Genomic DNA, 18,208 nt, shown 5'->3' with positions numbered 1-18,208 from the left:
ACTTTTGCTTAATCTTTGGTCAGTAAAGGGTGTAACACATGTGTAATGTAGTGTATAATAAACCATTTTTGTTTTCAACCAGTGCATTTCCAACACTTTGAGCAACAAAAACATGATCTCATTTTAATTCTGAGGGGCGGAAAACTGAAAACCATAATTATCTGCACGTCCCTGTGATTGGATGTTCGATGTGAGACGGTTAGAGGGGTTACTGTGAATGCTGCTGACTCATAACAGTGGCATCTTGACTGAATATGAAATACAACCACAACCACACACACACATCTGATTTTCATTGATGTAGATCTTATCAACTCATCAGAGGGTTATTAATCTGAGTCAGCTTGGAGCCGCTGGTAGAAAAATGTGCCTCTTTTAGTAAAGAGCAGAAGGAAGACCTCCACACAGGCTGAAAATCCCCTCCACACCGCACACACACACACACACACACACACACACACACACACACACACACACACACACACTAAGACCCTGAAACCACAAGGATCTCTACAGGTCTGTGATGTTTAATCATGGCAATGCCTCACAATCAGTCGGCCTTCAGTTTGGTGTTTAGGTGTGGTCTCACGCTGCTTTCTTGGTGAAACAGATGCACATTTATTTGTCAGTTACACAGTTTAAAAAAAAAAAGAAAAGCACAGTAGATGCACGTTTGAGCACTTTTTATTGCACGATTCAGCTGACGTGAGATCCTGCACAAAAGTGTTTCAGCACTGCATCGAGTGGAGGGTGGGGGGACAAACTTGTGTATTTACAATAAACGCATCACTATTACCACTTATACATTATGTACATATTAGTCTGGTTTACTATGACAGTAGTTACAGAATGAAACCCCTACACACGCATTACACTTCAGCTCTACAGGGAATTACAGTGCTTACAAAAAGAACTGGCTGGACTACATTCACTCAACACAAATCAAGGTTAGGATGAAGATCATTAACATAGGAAGTCAAAAATACTCATGAGACTCGCTGCACTTCTGGGCATGTCTCAGTCACATGCCCCGGGGGGGGAAACTAAATTTAAAAAAGAAAAAAAGGTGCAGTTATTAAAAAAAAAAAAAAAAAAAAAAAAAAAAAGCAGCCTCCTGATGGATCTGTACAAGTAAAATATGGTTGAGTGATTTTTTTTTAAGAGATAAAAAAAAAAAACAAAAAACCACCTGTTTGGAAGAGAGACTTTAAACAGTCAGACAGATATGAAGTTCAAGGCACGAGCGCAGTCTGTAGCTTCAGTGTTGCTCAACAAAAGCCTCATAACTGACCCGAAGGACACCAGCAGCAGTAACACCCAAATATGACAAATCCTTTCAGGAAGCATCATCAGCACGTTTCACCCCAAAAACTGGCAAGGTGTGAAGGTGTTGCATGATTAAAAACAACCTGATTGTGCTCTTCCCTCCCCTAGTGTGTGTGTGTGTGTGTGTGTGTGTGTGTGTGTGTGTGTGTGTGTGTGTGTCTTTTTTTGTCCCTTTTGTTTTATTTTTAAACTCGACTCAACATCTGAAGCAGTGGTTTCAGAGCTTGGCTCAGCTCAGCACCTTGAAGTCGTCACATAAATGAAGACACACCTGTGGGAATATTGTTTTAACACTCTGGAAAATTAGATCTCGAATGGAGTTCTTGAAAAAAGGGCGGGAGATGAATTGAAGAGTGGTGGTGGGGTTTCTGGTGCAGAAGGTAAATAAAGATCTCGCTGCACAAAAATCACTTTTTAGACTTTCTAGAGAAACACTGCACAATCTGACCCATGACTCAGCAAACACCGACAGCCAGCGGCCGATGACGACTCGTCACGCCTGGTTTCAAAACACAGACGGTGAAAGCCCTCAGCTTGAGGCCTCATTATGAGACTACATCCACGGTGGCTACGCCCATCTTTTATACCGTCTATGGGGCGGACACTCGAGGAGGCGAGCAGGTTATTAAACTTATATCACGCCAAACACAAGTATAAGCGGTTTAATGGTCAGCCAAGTGTCTGACAGCACAGAGTCTAACATGTTGCCCTCTGTGCTCATTAATTGCTGAAAATGTGACAAAACTACAAACCAGCCAGTGTGCTAACGGTTTGCCAGTGTTTGAGTGTTAAATAACTGGAATGCAGTTCTGAGACCACAAAAACCTCCTGAGGATATAAAAAAAAAAAACTCAATCTCAGATCTAGATGAATGTTGATAAAAAGTCTTCAGACAGCATTATGAAATTATTCAAGTCTAAAAATCTGTGTAGCTCAGATTTCAGACACTACAGCGGCTTTTTTTTTTTTTAAAAAAGAGAGAGAGAGAGAGAGAAAGCACCTTTAGACTCAGAGCTGAGCTGTGAAACGTGTTCCAGAGGAATCACCGTCATTCCTTAGTGAATGCGGTTTATCATCGAACAGCGAGTATTTAAGACCTGGAAACTTCCAAGTAGTGTTTTTATATCACAGGGCAGTTTCAGACTGCTCTTGTTTTTAATACCTTATGTAATCCCTTGTTTACTGGACATGCTTTTACACTGTTCAGCGTCTCTGCTTCAAAAGTAAACTCATCTAAAAACTCAAACTGAGCTAAAATAAAATGACAGCACACGTCTACAGTTACAGGTGATCTATGGCTACAAAAAGAAAAGAGGTCATCTGAAGCCTATCCATAGTGTCTTGGTGTTCCATATTACATCTGGCATATATATACTATATATAAAAATAAAAACAATAAATTTGGCAACCTGTGTGATGTCTTACACTACTCCAGTAATTATAATTTTGGTCTTCGATATACACATATAGATATAGCTATAAAACTCTGCTGTTCAAGATAATCCGTGTTGAGTTGGGGACGGGGGGTGGGGGGGTCAACTGAGGTTCAAGTTAGACCGTGACACTGCCGCTCAGTTCCAGTTCTGGCTGGATCAGTGTTAATGCAGAAACCAGCTGGTTTGTTCTGTTTAAAAAAGGAAAATCAGAAAAGCTGACAGTAAGAAAAGAGGCCGTTTGGTTTATGGAAGGAGGAGGGAGGAGTGTCCGGACCTGTGCTTGCTCTGTTCATTTGTGCTTCACCACAGATGGGTCGCCTCAGTGCAGACAAGAGGGGGAGGGGAAGAGCCTGAAAATTTAAAGGTAAAATATAAAATAATAATAAAAAAAAAGTCGATGCTCTTGAGCAATGAGTCATTGCTGAGCACGTGAGAGATCAGCGGCTTTCCCTGATAAAGATGTACAGTGCCTTGGATCCTGTGAAAACACTATGTGTGGATGGGGATGTAAGGGTCTGAGTCTGGTTTGGTGTTTTGGCTCTGTGAAAGGTCACTTCAGGTGTCTGTGGCTTTCCTCTTGGAGCCCTTTGTTTTGCCCTCTGCTCCCTCCGCCTTCCTGGAGCTTTTAGAAGAACGACTGACATTAGCGCCAGCAGAGGCGCCACCATTCGTCTCCGAGTTGACATCCTGGCCGTGGCTGTCGGCTCCCTCCAGCTCGTCGTGCTCCATACAGCACAGCTGTCCCGTAGGGGGCCAGGGACGCAGCGCCCCCTCCTGGTGAGCCTTGCAGAAGGAGTTGGGGCAGAGTTGGCAGAAGGCTTCTGAGTTTTTCCCACAGACGTCACAGTGATGCCAGGGGCAGTCCCAGCGGCCTGCAGAGAATCATTGCTTTCATTATAGATTTAGTAGACTCTGTTGTTCAGTTTTTTTTTTTAATTGTTGGTTTAATACCACATAATTTGTGAGCATCAGAAATAATAAAATGAAATTAGCGAAACACACCGAATGGTCTCTTGGTGAGGTTCAGGCAGGACAGGTGATAAGCTTTGGTGCAGGTCTTCTTGTCACAGAGCACCAGCTGCCCTCCGTCTCCACAGCGGAAACACTCGTCCTCAGACTTCTTCTTTCCCTCAGATTTCCTCTTTTTATACTTTCTCTTCAACCTCTTGCCTTTTGGCTCAGCTGTGTGGCCATTTGAGTTCTAAAAAGCAGACGCAAATGTGAGTAACTTATCAACCTTTACCAATGCAATGTAGCACTCAATTTATGCTACATTTATAACAGGAGATGAAGCTCTGAGTTTTCAGTGCAATTATTTTATCCCTCTTCAAAAGCATGCCTCTGTGCAGGTTTCTATACAGATGCCTGCAAGTTCTGAAGTAATACTCCAAATTACAGTTTGGACTCTAAAGCTCACCTTTGGTCGATCACCAAGAAATCCGCTGCAGTTGGGTGCACCGCAGCGGCACACCGTCTTCTCATTGCCGAGGCAGTCCAGGTTGTAGTTAAAAGTCAACTCAGTGCCTGCGATAACAAAAATTATAATAAGAGCCCCTCTCATTTCGTCTTTCACATATTTATTCCTCAAAGTTAGAATCAATATGCAGGCAAATCTTCGGTCATTTAACTGAATCTCTCTCACCTGCTGGGACGTCACAGATGGCAAACAAGCCGACACGCGTGTCACCATTCACCGTCCACTTCTGGGTCTCGCAGTTGGGCTGACAGCTGTGGTTCATGAAGCGAGAGTAGTTTCCTTTCGGACCAGCGTCAATGATTCGGTCCTTAACGTCAAAAACAGGAAGGCCTTCAGAGTCAGTAATTTGTGGCACATCCACAGCCTGGCTTTGATTACATTTAACAGAGCATTTACAGGCTTCAGCTGGTCAGAGTACACTCATTAGCTGAAGTTGTATTTGTAGTATTGACTACTGTAATGTTACAGCCGTCTGTCATGCAACATTCCCAATGCAATACCAGTCTGTTGATCTAGCTCCCAGTGGAAATGGCACCGCTACCAGTTAGGCAGCACCCCAACACTGTGCAGAGCAAAAACAACCTGCCCACAGGAATCGCTGGGCTTTCTCTATAAGGTGTTGATACAAACCTTGTCAATAGTGAGCATGTAGAAGTCGGTTATGTTGTTTTCATGGGCGTATTTGATTCTCGCCCTGCACTCCTCCTCATCGATCAGCTCTCCAATGTACTCGTTCACGAACTCACCCTGTTTGAGAAATGTTGAGGAATCAGACCAGAGACCAGTGCTGTCTCGTTATTCGTATGCCCCAGGCTGGGCCACAGAACTATAGTGTAAATATTTTTGGGCAGTGATCAACGTCAAAATGAATACAGGCACATGAGTTTCTAAAAGAACAGTTGTAATGAAATGCATATAAAGTCTTGTGTAAATAAATAACAGATTTAAAGGGAGAACATTTCGCTGCAAGAAAGCTTCTCACCTTCTTGATGTCCCGCAGGCAGATCAGGCCCCAACCTTTGCCTGGGGTCTTAATAATCTTGGTCTCTGGGTAAAGACGTTTGGTGAAGTCCTGGTTACAGCAGCGCTCCCCGCTGGGACACACCTGAGGGTGACACTCATATTGCAGCATGCGGTTTAGGCACTCTGACTCAAAGCCACACGGCCGCTCGTCGGTTGGCTTGCAGTTACATTTGGGGATCTCAGAAATGTCCGCGGTGTAGACCTGAACCTTGCCGACAGGTTTGTTGACCTAAAAGGAAGGTTTAAAAAAAATGTAAAGACAACATCAACATCAGCACCTCAGAGAAAATCCAGTGGTTTTTTTTTTTTACAGTGCAGAGTTGCATTTAAGCTACGGCCCCACCTACACGTGTATTTTTCTAAATTGGGATTTTATGTTTTTCAATCAGAAGCCTACAAACAATAACACACTGCACAGTCTGACACAAAAACACACACACACCCCTTTGAAGCTGAAAGACAAGATTTTGTGTTACATGTGTAAACAAACAGTTTCTGAAAATCTGCATTTTCAGTGACCTAAACTGCCGTTCATGTATTTCACACTAAGTTTCCCAAACAGCCATGCACTTGTGGACAGGTCCTTAGGCTAAACTAAAAAGTTGAACACACTGGCATTTCACACCTTGATAAATTTATATGGAGGTGGTTTACGGCTGTTCTCCTGCGCTTCCTTAGCCTCTCGCTTCATCTTTATATCCTTAAATCGAGCTTCAGCCTCCAGCAGAGCTGAGGAAGAAAACAAAACACAGTATAAGCACATTATATTTAAATTGGCTGAGATATTAATTTGAACATTTAGCTGAAGATGAAGCTTGTGTTTTTACAATGTAACAACTGGTTTTATAATTACAAAAAAAAAAACACTGACTAAGCCAACTGGACATGAAAAGGTATTTTCTGGACATGAAGTTAAAGTGGAAGGTGCAGCCTTTCCTATTATATATGCTACTATCATTACTTTAATCATCAACTTTTTCAGACTCAACTTTAGTCTGTTAACAGGAAGAGAAAGCTTTTTACGATGTTATGTGTGGCTTTGAACCAAATTTGGTTGGTACAATTTTCTTTTTTTTAATAAAACTGAGTAATTACTTAATTAGGGGAAAAAGTTTGAAACATGGATACAGTAGAGGAGATCTTCACCATTCTTGAAGACTTTGCCAATGCCGTTCCTCTGATGTTTGCTTCCCCTGTCGCCTTCCATGTAGGGAAATACTCTGCCCTGGTGAGTCCAGAAGTAATCCTTAGAGCCGAAGAAGAAGACCGGGAACTCTCCAATCTCGTGTCGAAGATGCTGGATGTTGGTGGGAATGTTTCTTGGGTGGTGGATCTCTGCCGGCCACCATCTGAGGAGGACAAGAAAAAGGTAAGAGCAACTAATTTATAGGTCATCTGTTTAGCTCAAAAGTTACACAAGGTAAAAAGAAACATGGGCAGCCAGTTCCCTTACCGGTATGTTCCCAGTTTGACCCAGATGATGTCTCTGTACTTGGGTTTCTTTCCGGCTCGGCAGTCGTTGCAGAACCAGCTCCCATCAGGCATAGCGATATTTAGGCAGTCGGGATGAAAAGCTGCCGGGCAAGACTCACAGCACAACAGCTGTCCCCCTGCAACAAAAAGACCACTTTAGATGGGTGGTAGGTAGTTTATGTGTTCACATACAAATTATATTAAATTGTATTTATATAACATCAGCTCACAACAGTCACCTCGAGGTGCTTTATTTTGTAAGGCAAAGACCCTACAATAACAAAAAAGCCTAACAATCAGACAAGCGCTTGGCAACAGTGGGGAGGAAAAACTTTCTTTTAACAGGAGGAAATCTACGGCAGAACCAGGATCAGGGAGGGGCAGTCATCTGCCATGAACAGTTGGGGGTGAGGGGAGGGAGACAGTAAAAAAGACACACTATGGGAGAGAGAAACAGAGTTTGATAATTACCAGTTTTAGTTAAACCTCTAAATGCAGAGTGGTGTAAAAACAGAGCATGAAAAGAGCTGAGTGAAGAAACGCTCAGTGCATCATGGGAAGCCACCAGCAGCCCAGCAGAACTAAGGGATGGTTCAGGGTCACCTGATTATAAAGGAAAGTTTTAAGCCTAATCTTAAAAATAGAGAGGGTGTCTGTCTCCAGAATCCAAGCTGGGAGTTGGTTCCACAGAAGAGGGGCCTGAAAGCTGAAGGCTCTGCCTCCCATTCTACTCTTAAGTATCCTAGGAACCACAAGTAAGACAGCAGTCTGAGAGCGAAGTGCTCTGTTGGGACACTAAGGTACTGTAGAACACCAGTGTGCAACTTTGTAACACTATCGCTTTCACATGACTGATGGGGAAAAAACAAAAATATTCACCTGATGTTAATGATCTAGGGTTAAGATAAGATGGGCTTATTCAATGCCTTGTATGTGAGGAGAAGAATTTTAAATTCAATTCTTGATTTAACAACGAAGAGAAGCCAATATGGGAGAAATATTTCTAGTCTGTCAGTACTCTAGCTGCAGCATTTTGGATTAACTGAAGGCTTTTCAGGGAGCTTTTAGGACAGCCTGATGATAATGAATTACAAAGTCCAGCCTAGAAATAATAAATGCATGAACTAGTTTTTCCAGCATCACTCTAATTTTAGAAACATTGCACAAATGAAAGAAAGCGGTCCTTCATATCTGTTTAATATGTGCATTGAAGGACATATCCTGCTCAAACATGACTCCAAGATTCCTCACAGTGTTACTGGAGGCCAAAGTAATGCGATCCAGAGAATCTAGTTAGACACCATGTTTCTAAGATTTTTAGGGCAGAGTACAAAATCTTCAGTTTTGTCTGAATTTAGAAGCAGGAAATTTAAAGTCATTCAGATCTTTGTCTTTAAGACGTGACTGTAAGTCAGAAGCAGCAAAGCAATAAGAAAGCCCCAATTTAAGAATAATCTGTACTGGTATTAAAAAACAAACAAGCACATTAAGACTTTGACAAAGAAAAGCGGCCACGTGTCCACTCGTTAATCCTAAAAGACACTATAGTTTGGTTTAGCTCACTCAGGGACATTTCCACAAGATTTCATACTGCATTGTTAAGACTAGCCTTCTCTGTTTCAATCATCTGACTCACACCCACAAAACCGGGTGCGATTTCAATGTAAATCAACTTGAAGTGCTGCAATTCAGCATTTTCTGATTCTGGGATTAACAGCTCCACACTCGACCCAGTTCACCTGTAAATGCAGCTGACTGTGCCAAAATGATTTTTATTAAAATCAGTGCGATCATTTTCAGGCTATCCTTTTGTAGCCATTATATATTAAAGCAGAGCCAAGTGACTTCCACTTTTCCATTTTACTTAGTGAAACTATAGTTTAATGGCATCAAGCCCTAAATAAACTGTCAGTATCTGGGCAGCTCATCACTGACTGTCAGTAAGTGAGAAGGTCTGTTTGCCACTGTGGTCAGATGTCCCTTATGTTAAAATAAAAAACAAGCTAGCCACAATATGCATACCCTTAAAGACAAACAGAGAAACAAAGAAAGGGAAAGTATACTGAAGTCTTACAAGAGAAGCAGCAAAGCAGTTTACCGTGTGTAGAACATTCATTCAGTCAGTAAAGTAGTTTTATAGTTTTATGTAAAACTGACTAGTACAAACTATGGTTTTAACAGCTAAAAGTCTCCTAAAAATAACAAATCTACAAGTTTTAGTAACTGCCCGCTCTGAAGAAGTGAGGAGAGGTGGCAAACCTTTGGAGCAGACGAAACACCAGCTGACGTTGACATGACTGTGGTGGCTGTAGCCCTTCTTGGCGTTGAAGTGGTTGGTACAGATGATGGTAGTGTTGGTGATCATCTCACTTCCTGCAGCCACACACTGGTCACCAGCGTGGTACGCTACTGGGCACCGTAGGCATCGCATCAACCTACCTGCAGCACAGAGAGTGGAACCAGGTTACACAAACATACGGCTAAGCCAGTGAACTCAGTGACCCAAAACACCAGAAGAGCACAACTGAAACCCTGAATGGAGACCTTTGTAAACATGGACAAGGACTCAATTGATAGCTGAAGACCTCAAACATAAGTGGCAGGTATGCACTTATTTGCTTATTCCTGTCATAGTCATAAACACTTTACATGAAACTGCAATTCTAAATGTAGAGTCAGGAAACTGTTGCACACTGTAGTCGAATATAACTACATTGATACAAAAAAAGCATCAAAGTCTTAAATTTAAGGCTTTTCCTATTCACAGCGTTATAATCCTTTAATGCAATTTAAGACCAAACTTTCAAAACAAGCAAATCAAATGTAATAATATCCACTTTCCATGTAACACATTAATATCAATTAACTGGTATGAAATGCAGCATCAAGCAGACCAACCTCTACCCAACTTCACATACGGGCAAATTTTACAAATACATCAAGCTCCAACTGCATAAACTCAGGAATGTCCTGATGAGAGCCTCACCCTTGGTGGACTTGTGCTTTGTGCGGCAGCCATAGTGGCAGCTCAGGCAGGTGTGAAGCGGGCACCGGAAGCCCTTGTTGTCAAACACTGTGAGGGTGTTGAGGCGGACGCACGCTTCGTGGTAAAATTTGCCGCAGTGTGGGACGTGGCAGCGACGGACCTCGCCCTCCGACTTCTTACAAATGAAACACGAGTGGATTCCTAAAAGGAGAAACAGGGAGCAGAGAACTGTTGTGTTACAATAAACAGTCTCCTCCTCCAATATTAACACTGCTTCTGTTCCTAGTAATAAGGCAGTTGCGCGCACACATGGTTTTAAGCCTGGTTTCCAGGACAGAGCCTGAACTACTCACCTGTGCTACACTCCTGACACAACAGCTTGTCATCAGGTTTGAGAGTCAGACCGAGACAGCGGAGGTGGAACATCCCACAGCACTGACCTTCACAGGGCACCAGGTCCTCACCAGCCTGCTCACACATCTGGGAGGGGAGGGGTCAAACATATACACAGATTTTAATTGAAGCTGGGTGAATTGAAACAAGCATTAAGTTTAATAATGAAAACCTCGCGTTATTCTTTAGTTTTATTTTAAAATACTGACCAACAGACATACCTGACAGACGCACTCTTTTTTGCGTTCACCCTTCTTCGTCCCGTCTAAGCTGTCACTCGGAGAATCAGGGCGTCCTTCACTCCCAGAACCCTGCAGCAAACAACGTGTGATGAGCTCTGAATAAGACAATGGCAGTTAGCTACAGCTGTACCATTCATACTAAAGCTTCTAAATTTGCGTCACATCTGAAAAAGGAACAAAACTAATTGCAAACTGCCAACATTGCTGACTGCTCTTTAAAGTGTCAAAAGAAAGAAAGAAAGAAAAAAAAAAAAAAAACCCCAACACTTATAAAACCAGCTTGAATTACTGGAGAGGCCATTTCACATTAATACCACCAGCTGTTACTTCCCCTCACCTCAGGATCAGGACACGGGGAGGACCGCCTCTTCTTTGCCTTGGCGGGCGTGGCCTGATTTGCTCCATCCTGTTTCCTTTTTCTCTTGCGCTTTGGTTTCTCTGCATCTTGATCATCTGTGTATCATTAAAATGTCTGGACTATAATTTCAAAGTACTCCAAGACTCAAAGCAGCTAAGAGGCAGCAAATCCATAAAGATGTGAATTTAAAGGAGCAGTCAAGCTAATTCAGATACACATACAATAAAGTGGAGTTTTTTGGTTTAGTTTTTTTTTACCAGTCAGGAGACTTTTTGACTTTTTCAGCCGTTTCCTGGGTTCTTTTACATCAGTTTTCTTTGTCCACCTCCGCTTTTTTTCTGGTCCTTCTGAAGTCGAGGCCTGGAAAGGTAAACGCTCACTCAGTATGTGATCGGAATAAGATCGGAATAAGAAAATGCTGCATTTTCAGCATTTGAACATCTGATTTTTGCACAGCGCATGCCACGTTAATAATTCAGTTTCTCCAAAGTTTCTTCTGACGAAAGTGTTAAAAAATACATTTGTGACTGACAGCTTTAGAAAGAAAGAGGGAAAAAAAAAACCCTCACCTGTTTTTGAGCATCTTTGCTCATTTTGCATCTCTTTTTAGACTGCTGATCCTTGTCTGCCATAGCATCTTTTAATGGCCTTTTAGACATCTTCTTTTGCTCCCTTTTAACTAAAAAAAAGAAAAAGAAAGAAAATGAATGTCAGTTTGGTTGGATTCCTTCCAATCAGCTGTTTTTTTATATTTCACTCATTTAAATTGATATAGGCATGCTGCTTACAGTGACTTCAGATAAATAAAACTGGCTTTGTTGTTTTTAGAGGTACCACAGAGAAAACATACTTGCAGTCCCTGTAGCACCAGTGACCTGTGCTAAAAAAACTGACTCAGTTTGCAGCGTAGTATAAATGGGTTGCTATAAACCAAGCGCTTCACTTTTCTACTAAGAAGCATTTTAAAGCAGGATATTCCACAGCCTCGGGAGTTAAATACCAGCTACGGTCCGATTCAACCAACATTCAATTTATGGCTAGTGCCAACTTGCTACAAGGTCTTCAACTTTCAACCAACCTGGAACTGAAACTGGAAGTGAGGCTGCTTCTGAAACATCTTCTGTTGAAGAAACCACCTTTGTTTTCCTTTTCTTCACAGGCTCACATGTGTTGTCCACTGCAGAGGTCTTCTTTGTCATCGCTGTCTTGATGGGAGAAGGACCCTGTTTGGATATTCTCTTTTTCTTCTGAGGTACAACTGGTTCAGCTTGTTCACCTGGTACTGACTTTGAGGGATTCTGCAAAGAAAAGAACAAATATCATTAATGATGCTCAGACTTAAAATATGATCACAGTATCGAACATCTTCCATTAGAAAATGTTCTTTGATAATTAAAATACAGATTAGCTCTCTGCTCATTCTATGTTTCGACCATTTGAGAATTCAGCTCATACCGTTTCTTTTTTACATGAACATAAAAAGCTAACGTTTGGATCATTTGTGGGACAAAACGACAGCGCAGCCGAGGGTTCACCGGCAGTACCCACCAGTTGGAAGGGCAGATTGGGGTTAAGCCTATTCTCAGTTTTTTGGTTTATCTTGTTACTCTGTTCCGGCTTCAACTTCTCCAAAATGTGGGGGTTCAGATGAGGCCCGTCGTCATCATATAGAAATCCAAAGTTCGCCATACGATTATCCAGAGACATGTCGAGTGCCTCCTTGGCCTGAATGATGCCCATGTTCCACTGAGCCTGGAGTTTACGTGGTACAGAGGGAGTTATCTGTGTGACGAGTCGAGAAATGAGTTAGGTTATATGACAAGTTACACATTACAGCAGTGACATTCAACTATACAACTCTGTTCTGCAGAAAAGAAATATCTGATAATAAAGACAGTTTCCACAAATGTACAGTATCGCTGTACATTTGTGGAAACTGTCACTGCTGTATGTGACTGCACAAATGTACAGTACCAGTAAACTTTTACTGGTACTCTATGTGTTACAGACATAATTTCTTTGTTTGCCTTATTTGAGAAAAGAAGCTTATAGTGCAAATAGGCTGATTTTGTGATGAACCAATATTGAGGTAAAAGCTTTTTCAAACCCTAAAAGTGAACCTTACATAAAAGATTTAAAGGAAATTCAGTGTTTCAAAACATTTGATAACAACACACTACACTTGCTACACAGCCATCATGTTGGGACATCAAACAGAAAAAGCAGATTTACCTTTTTATAGCTGACACGAGAGGCTGGCTGTTTGTTGCTCTGGCTAAGCTCTTGGTATTGATCCTCACCAGTGAAGGACACCATGTTCTTCTCAAAGATGTAGCCTCTCTCTGGGGCATCTCCAAAATACTGCACATGGTAAAGAAGGCCTGACCTCTCGTTGGCTGTTAAAAATAAATACATACACAGACAAATCAATAAAACCATGAATAAATGACCATTTAATTTTACAAGACATGTTAAAATCATGCAGGTGGCTGTGATTTTCTCTCACTTTTCTGTTTCTGTTTAAAGTGATTGTTCAATTCTGGGTCTGTGGTCACCATGCAGGGCCACCAGGGGTATCCTGACACCTTTGTCCAAACCAGATCCCCAACACAGAAGCGGATCAGCACAGGAGAGTCTTCTGCTACCACCTCTTTCAACTCGGACCTGCTATCAGGCTGGAGAAAAAAAAAAAAAAAAATCTGTTACTCAGTAAGTGCAAATGTGTTGATTTCTTTGTACAGACCAATTGTTTTCCCCACACATCATTACTATCTGACAGTTCTACACACACACACACACACACACACACACACACACACACACACACACACACACACACACACACAATGTAACTGACTCCTTTTGTTGTAATATCATTGGTTAAATTAACTGTAGTACTTCTCTGCATACTGCAGTATGCTATACTATACAAAGTTACTTTATAAAGGGATAACTGCAGTTCAGGTTAAAAAAAGAAAAAAGTAGGGCTTAAAAGGTAAGAATAAAAATAAAACCTCATCAGTCTCTTCCTTGCTGATTCCCTCCACAATGTTTGTGTGGTCAAGTGGCTCCACTGGGATGTCAGAGGGATTTAAGTTTGTTTGAGGATTTATTTTGAGAGTTCTCCCCCTCCTTTTCTTCATATCTTGCCTCTCATCGGTTCCAGATATAGTACCTTCAGTGGCTGTGGACAAAATGGTCCCATTGGCACAGCATGGCTCAAATAACGGCTGTGTGACCACTTGGGGTATCGTTACTGTCAGTTCAGCTTCAGTGTGAGGAGTGCAGTTGTGCTGATGGGTGCCATTTGTAGCAGGGGCTTCGGCACCCTTAAGCATAGGTGGCTCAGGAGTACAAAGCTTGGGCAGCGAGTCTTGGTCGCCGTTGAGCATGCGGGAGGTGAGGTCTTTGAGCCTGTCGTGGCTGTGGTTGTTATGGCCAGCCATCTTCTGAAGAACGCTGTCTTGTAGTGTGGCAGCCAGCTGTGCAGCAGCTTTGTCCATGAGCAGAGCTGGGTCACTGCTCATGTCCCCTCGACCTTTCCGTACACCGAGGGACTCCGGTGGCTGCTTCATGCTGATCGGATTGGCTGGTTCGGGCATTGAAGGCAGGGAGCTACCTTTGCTATCCATCCCTTCTAACCCCCTCCAGGGTCACTGGGCTACAGGACAAGAAATACACACACACACAAAAAAAAACTTATTATTCCACAAGGTCAATCAGATCAGAAAACAATATTATCTAGTCATTTTCGTGCTTTTCATTCTTTCAATTTGCAAAAGTGCATTCTGAGATATGAATCCAATAAACATAACGTTACACATTTTACAAAATGGCACTCAGTTGCTCCAGCGGAGCATGAATAGAAAGCTTGGAGGCGACACGGAATACTGCACCTGTCACGGAATGTTCTAGCCTCGTAGTTTCGGATGCTTTTACAAAGAAAGTGGAGCGACTCGACTGATCAGAAGTCTGATGCACCAATAACTCTCTTTAGTGAAATTATATCTATATATCCCTGTTTCATCCAACCACAACCAATGAGAACGAGGTCAGGTTAAACCTATCCTCGATTATATCCATGCATACGAACAAAACGCACTCGGCGGCTTGAAACCCTCTTACCGCGACAATTTTAACTTGGCTTTCTCCTGGAAAAGGACTAGCTAGCTCCTAGCTGCAGACTGTGGCAAAGTAGTATGGAGAAGCAGCCTGCAGGCTCCACCGCATGCAGCGAATGCCCAATGAGTGGGTGGTTTGCTGTGCCGCGTAATAACCACATTACCGGCTAGAAAAGCCGCGGAAATGGAAGCAGCTGACAGAGAGCAATGCAATTGGAGTGCGAATAATTGCTGGAATTTAATGTATCCCACCCTTTGTAGAAAAAGCTAAACACTATTGTGTACTGCCCTACAACGTGACAATAATGTGCTAGTTCGCTGCAATGTAACCGCAGGACGGTTGAAGCTGTCTTATTAATGATAAAGTTAACGCAACCTTTTTTTTAACGACCGCTCCGTATGCACGTTAACCATTGGCGTTCCGTTGTTAGTGCTCTGCCGGCCAGCGCAGGCTACCATCCTTACCCAGCGGGCTCCCCTATACTGTCATGCAAGAAACAGGATCCGGCTATTTCCTGAAGCGGAAGCCACGATGAGGGAATCTCATGGATCCCAGCCACGGACGGGCGGTCAAGCATTTTCATACAGCGTACAACCGCAGCTCTGTCATCGCTACAGTCAGCCATTACACCGGATTCCAGCAAATAGACAAAGCCGCCACCCAGACGCTAAAGCAGTCAACTTAAATGCTCTCCGATTAAAGCGAATAAGAAATACATACACGTCAGCACAGTTACACAACTGCGGTAAATTATTTAAAATGCTCTGCTTTTGTTTCACTTACAAACTCATTTTGCAGGCGCCGTGACAGCTTGTTTCAAAAAGCTAACCGTGCTAGCCAAAGCTAGCGCCAGTGTACCATTGGAGCCAAGTCAAACTGCACATTTAACGTTAGCATGGACGGCTAACTAGCAAGTCATCTCCTGCTAAAATGGATGGTCGACCCGGATAACTGCACTAGCAAAAACGCAATTAGGCTGATATTCCCTGGTTGACAATAGCATGAAAGACAGTTTCTCTCTAGTTACCTGCTGAATCTCCTCTCGGTGGTTAAAGGGAAAAAGTGGCCATAATCATCATGTAAAGCGAAGGATTTCATTCAAGTCGAATCAAAAGCTTGCGGGAAACTCAAACTCTCAGGCCGACCAGCGCGAAAAATACTCACTTCCGATTGGTCGGCTGCAGAGCGGAGAGCCAACCGGTCCTTTCAAAAAAACAACCGTAGGAAGTAGCTGACCCCAAAGTCTCCAGTCTTTTTTTTTTTAAATGTAATTTCGTTACATTTCCCTGTCCCTATTTATTTACTTAATCGTTCCTGAATATATTAAATGTGTTTGTTTGCTTTTTGAACAAGTGTCGAGTTTAACATTCAAATGCGAATTCCGAATATTTCCGTCTAAAAAATGTAAAATATGGACGATAACAGCGACATCACGATCCATGAATCACTCACGTTAATACACGATAAAAGTTGGGCAAAACTTGTAATAGCAGGGATGGCTCATCAGTTTGGGTGCTAAATAAGCAAGGGAATCCATATAATCACAGAAGGACAAAAATACAACTCCATGGTTCTCCTGTGAGAAGAAGGGTTGTTACAGAGTGATTCAAATCAAGCGTTAATGGGAGACTCTAAATTCCTTATCAGTGCTTTACGATAACTAACACTAACATAGCAGTGCTTGTTGCGCTTCACGCAGTAAATGCTGTAAATTCAAGCATTAAAAAAATATGTAGTACCCGCAGTGTATGCTAAGGGGCGCGAAACTTACAGTAATAATATTAAACCCTTCCGCCAAAAATAGCCCTTCAAAATAAAACCATTGGTAGCAACGGGATGTTATTAATATTATGATAACATGTTGTAATATTATGATGTAGATTACACATAATTTAAGCAAAACAAACAAACAAAAAAAAATCCAGAATAAAAATTGTGATTTTTTCCTTTAGGTTATTTCTCATAGTTTTTAAACAATATTTTTTTTATTTTTTTATTTATTTATTTATTTATTTTTTTAAACAATATTTTTCCTGAATAGAACATATATAAGCCACGTACAAACATATAGTAATGTCATATTAACACTGACAGAAACAGAGACAGAAAAACACAGTTGCTTAAAAAAACACTAAATAAATAATCTCTTTCACCCATACACATATCCAAGGTATATCCCCTTTTTCTCCCCAAGATAAAGCAATCATCCTCCTGGCCTGCAGGAGACACAAGTAGATCAGATTTGACTGTTTCAAGCTAAAAGTACAGCTGTCTGGATTAATGCTCAGTATACACAGTTTAGCCTGGTGGGGCGACCTTCAGTTTCTGATTGTTGAAGTAAGGGTTTTGGTTAGGATTAAGCTTTGGAACATTTTAACACAAGGTAAACACAAATCAAGTGGGAGAAAGCTATCATAATCCTGGCATTAAGTGCATTATAAATACTTTAAAAAGTCGTTATCAGTAAAATGTTCTCAAATCTCTTTGTCTCTCTTTGTTCAACATATTTAGACATGCTCTATATATAAATTGACTAAAGGTCTGATATAAGCAGTAATACCCAGACAATTTTATAAACTAAAACTAAACTAATTGGAATGAAAACAAGATGTCAACTTTAGAAAAAACAAACTATTCCACAAAGGTCACTGGGTTATTTTGATCTGAACCAACTGGGGTAGTCCCAGAAGGTGGACAGCATGGCCTATTCGCCAGGTTACTGACTTCCTGGCTGCAACACTGAAATTAACTGACCACTGACTGCTGAATGACTGGGTTCCCTTCCCAGCGTCTGGGGGTTGTTTTTGGTGGAGGTCATGCTCTGAGTTGGCGTCCTCTGATCCGCTCTGAGTCAACCCTAGAGCTGACCAGACTCTGAATTGATGCCAAACCACAGTAATCTTTAAAAAGTGGGCAAGTCTCTAACTATTTTACATAGTCCAACATAATTGCTGATCTATCTGGCTTTTGAGCTGCACTGGGATCTTCTCCCATTTCAGGAGTTTCTTCTCACCACCCTCCCACCCCACCCTTTCCTTACAAGTGCTGGCATCTCCTCACTTTATTTACTTAAATATTTATGTAACTATATACCAATAGATATGTATGTATTTATTTAATTGAATTAATTTAAGCATCACACTCATTCACATCCTAATATCCCCCTGTATATCCTGTTTATACCAATTTGTCTTGTTTCTGCATCTTGTACGTCCATGCCCTACAACACAACAAAACAAAGAAATACCCTCCCCCCAAAAAACTAATGAAAAAGATAACACAGTAATAACTGTGGATCCTTATAAAAGCATTAAAATTAAGTCTCAACGTTAGTTTATGCTTCGCGCTTTTTTCACGATTGTAAAATCACGA

At 41.7% G+C, this 18,208-nt stretch overlaps 1 protein-coding gene across 2 annotated transcripts; it reads right to left on the bottom strand.

Moving 5' to 3' along the window:
* Positions 1-1,115: 1,115 nt before the first annotated feature.
* nsd2 (nuclear receptor binding SET domain protein 2) lies at positions 1,116-16,000 on the bottom strand. 2 transcript variants are annotated; one of them, XM_030719154.1, is made up of 22 exons: positions 15,864-16,000; positions 13,729-14,375; positions 13,221-13,389; positions 12,947-13,110; positions 12,263-12,496; positions 11,793-12,012; positions 11,284-11,393; positions 10,972-11,074; positions 10,694-10,809; positions 10,336-10,425; positions 10,075-10,201; positions 9,722-9,922; positions 8,995-9,174; positions 6,716-6,872; positions 6,409-6,611; positions 5,888-5,991; positions 5,222-5,491; positions 4,870-4,986; positions 4,405-4,546; positions 4,180-4,286; positions 3,765-3,963; positions 1,116-3,634 (listed from the first exon to the last, which is right to left on the bottom strand). In XM_030719154.1, exons 2-22 carry the CDS (start codon positions 14,344-14,346, stop codon positions 3,318-3,320), a joined length of 3,948 nt encoding a protein of 1,315 aa, XP_030575014.1. In that variant the 5' UTR covers positions 14,347-14,375; positions 15,864-16,000; the 3' UTR covers positions 1,116-3,317. The 2 variants fall into 2 exon arrangements, with proteins under 2 accessions (XP_030575014.1, XP_030575015.1); XM_030719155.1 differs by lacking the exon at positions 15,864-16,000 and adding an exon at positions 14,840-14,905.
* Positions 16,001-18,208: the final 2,208 nt, after the last annotated feature.

The sequence above is a fragment of the Archocentrus centrarchus genome, chromosome 22 (genome assembly GCF_007364275.1).
Source record: "Archocentrus centrarchus isolate MPI-CPG fArcCen1 chromosome 22, fArcCen1, whole genome shotgun sequence".
NCBI classification, from domain to species: domain Eukaryota; kingdom Metazoa; phylum Chordata; class Actinopteri; order Cichliformes; family Cichlidae; genus Archocentrus; species Archocentrus centrarchus.
The sequence above is the reverse complement of the archived record's forward strand: the minus strand, read 5'-3'. Positions and strand labels throughout refer to the sequence as shown.

Bases quoted from the DNA above. Each gene is read 5' to 3' on its own strand.
- nsd2 (XM_030719154.1), bottom strand. From the start codon at position 14,346: ATGGATAGCAAAGGTAGCTCCCTGCCTTCAATGCCCGAACCAGCCAAT. The intron at 13,111-13,220 runs GTGAGAGAAAAT...TATTTTTAACAG, and splicing joins CTTTAAACAGAAACAGAAAA to CCAACGAGAGGTCAGGCCTT. The intron at 3,635-3,764 runs GTGTGTTTCGCT...GATTCTCTGCAG, and splicing joins CCTCACCAAGAGACCATTCG to GCCGCTGGGACTGCCCCTGG.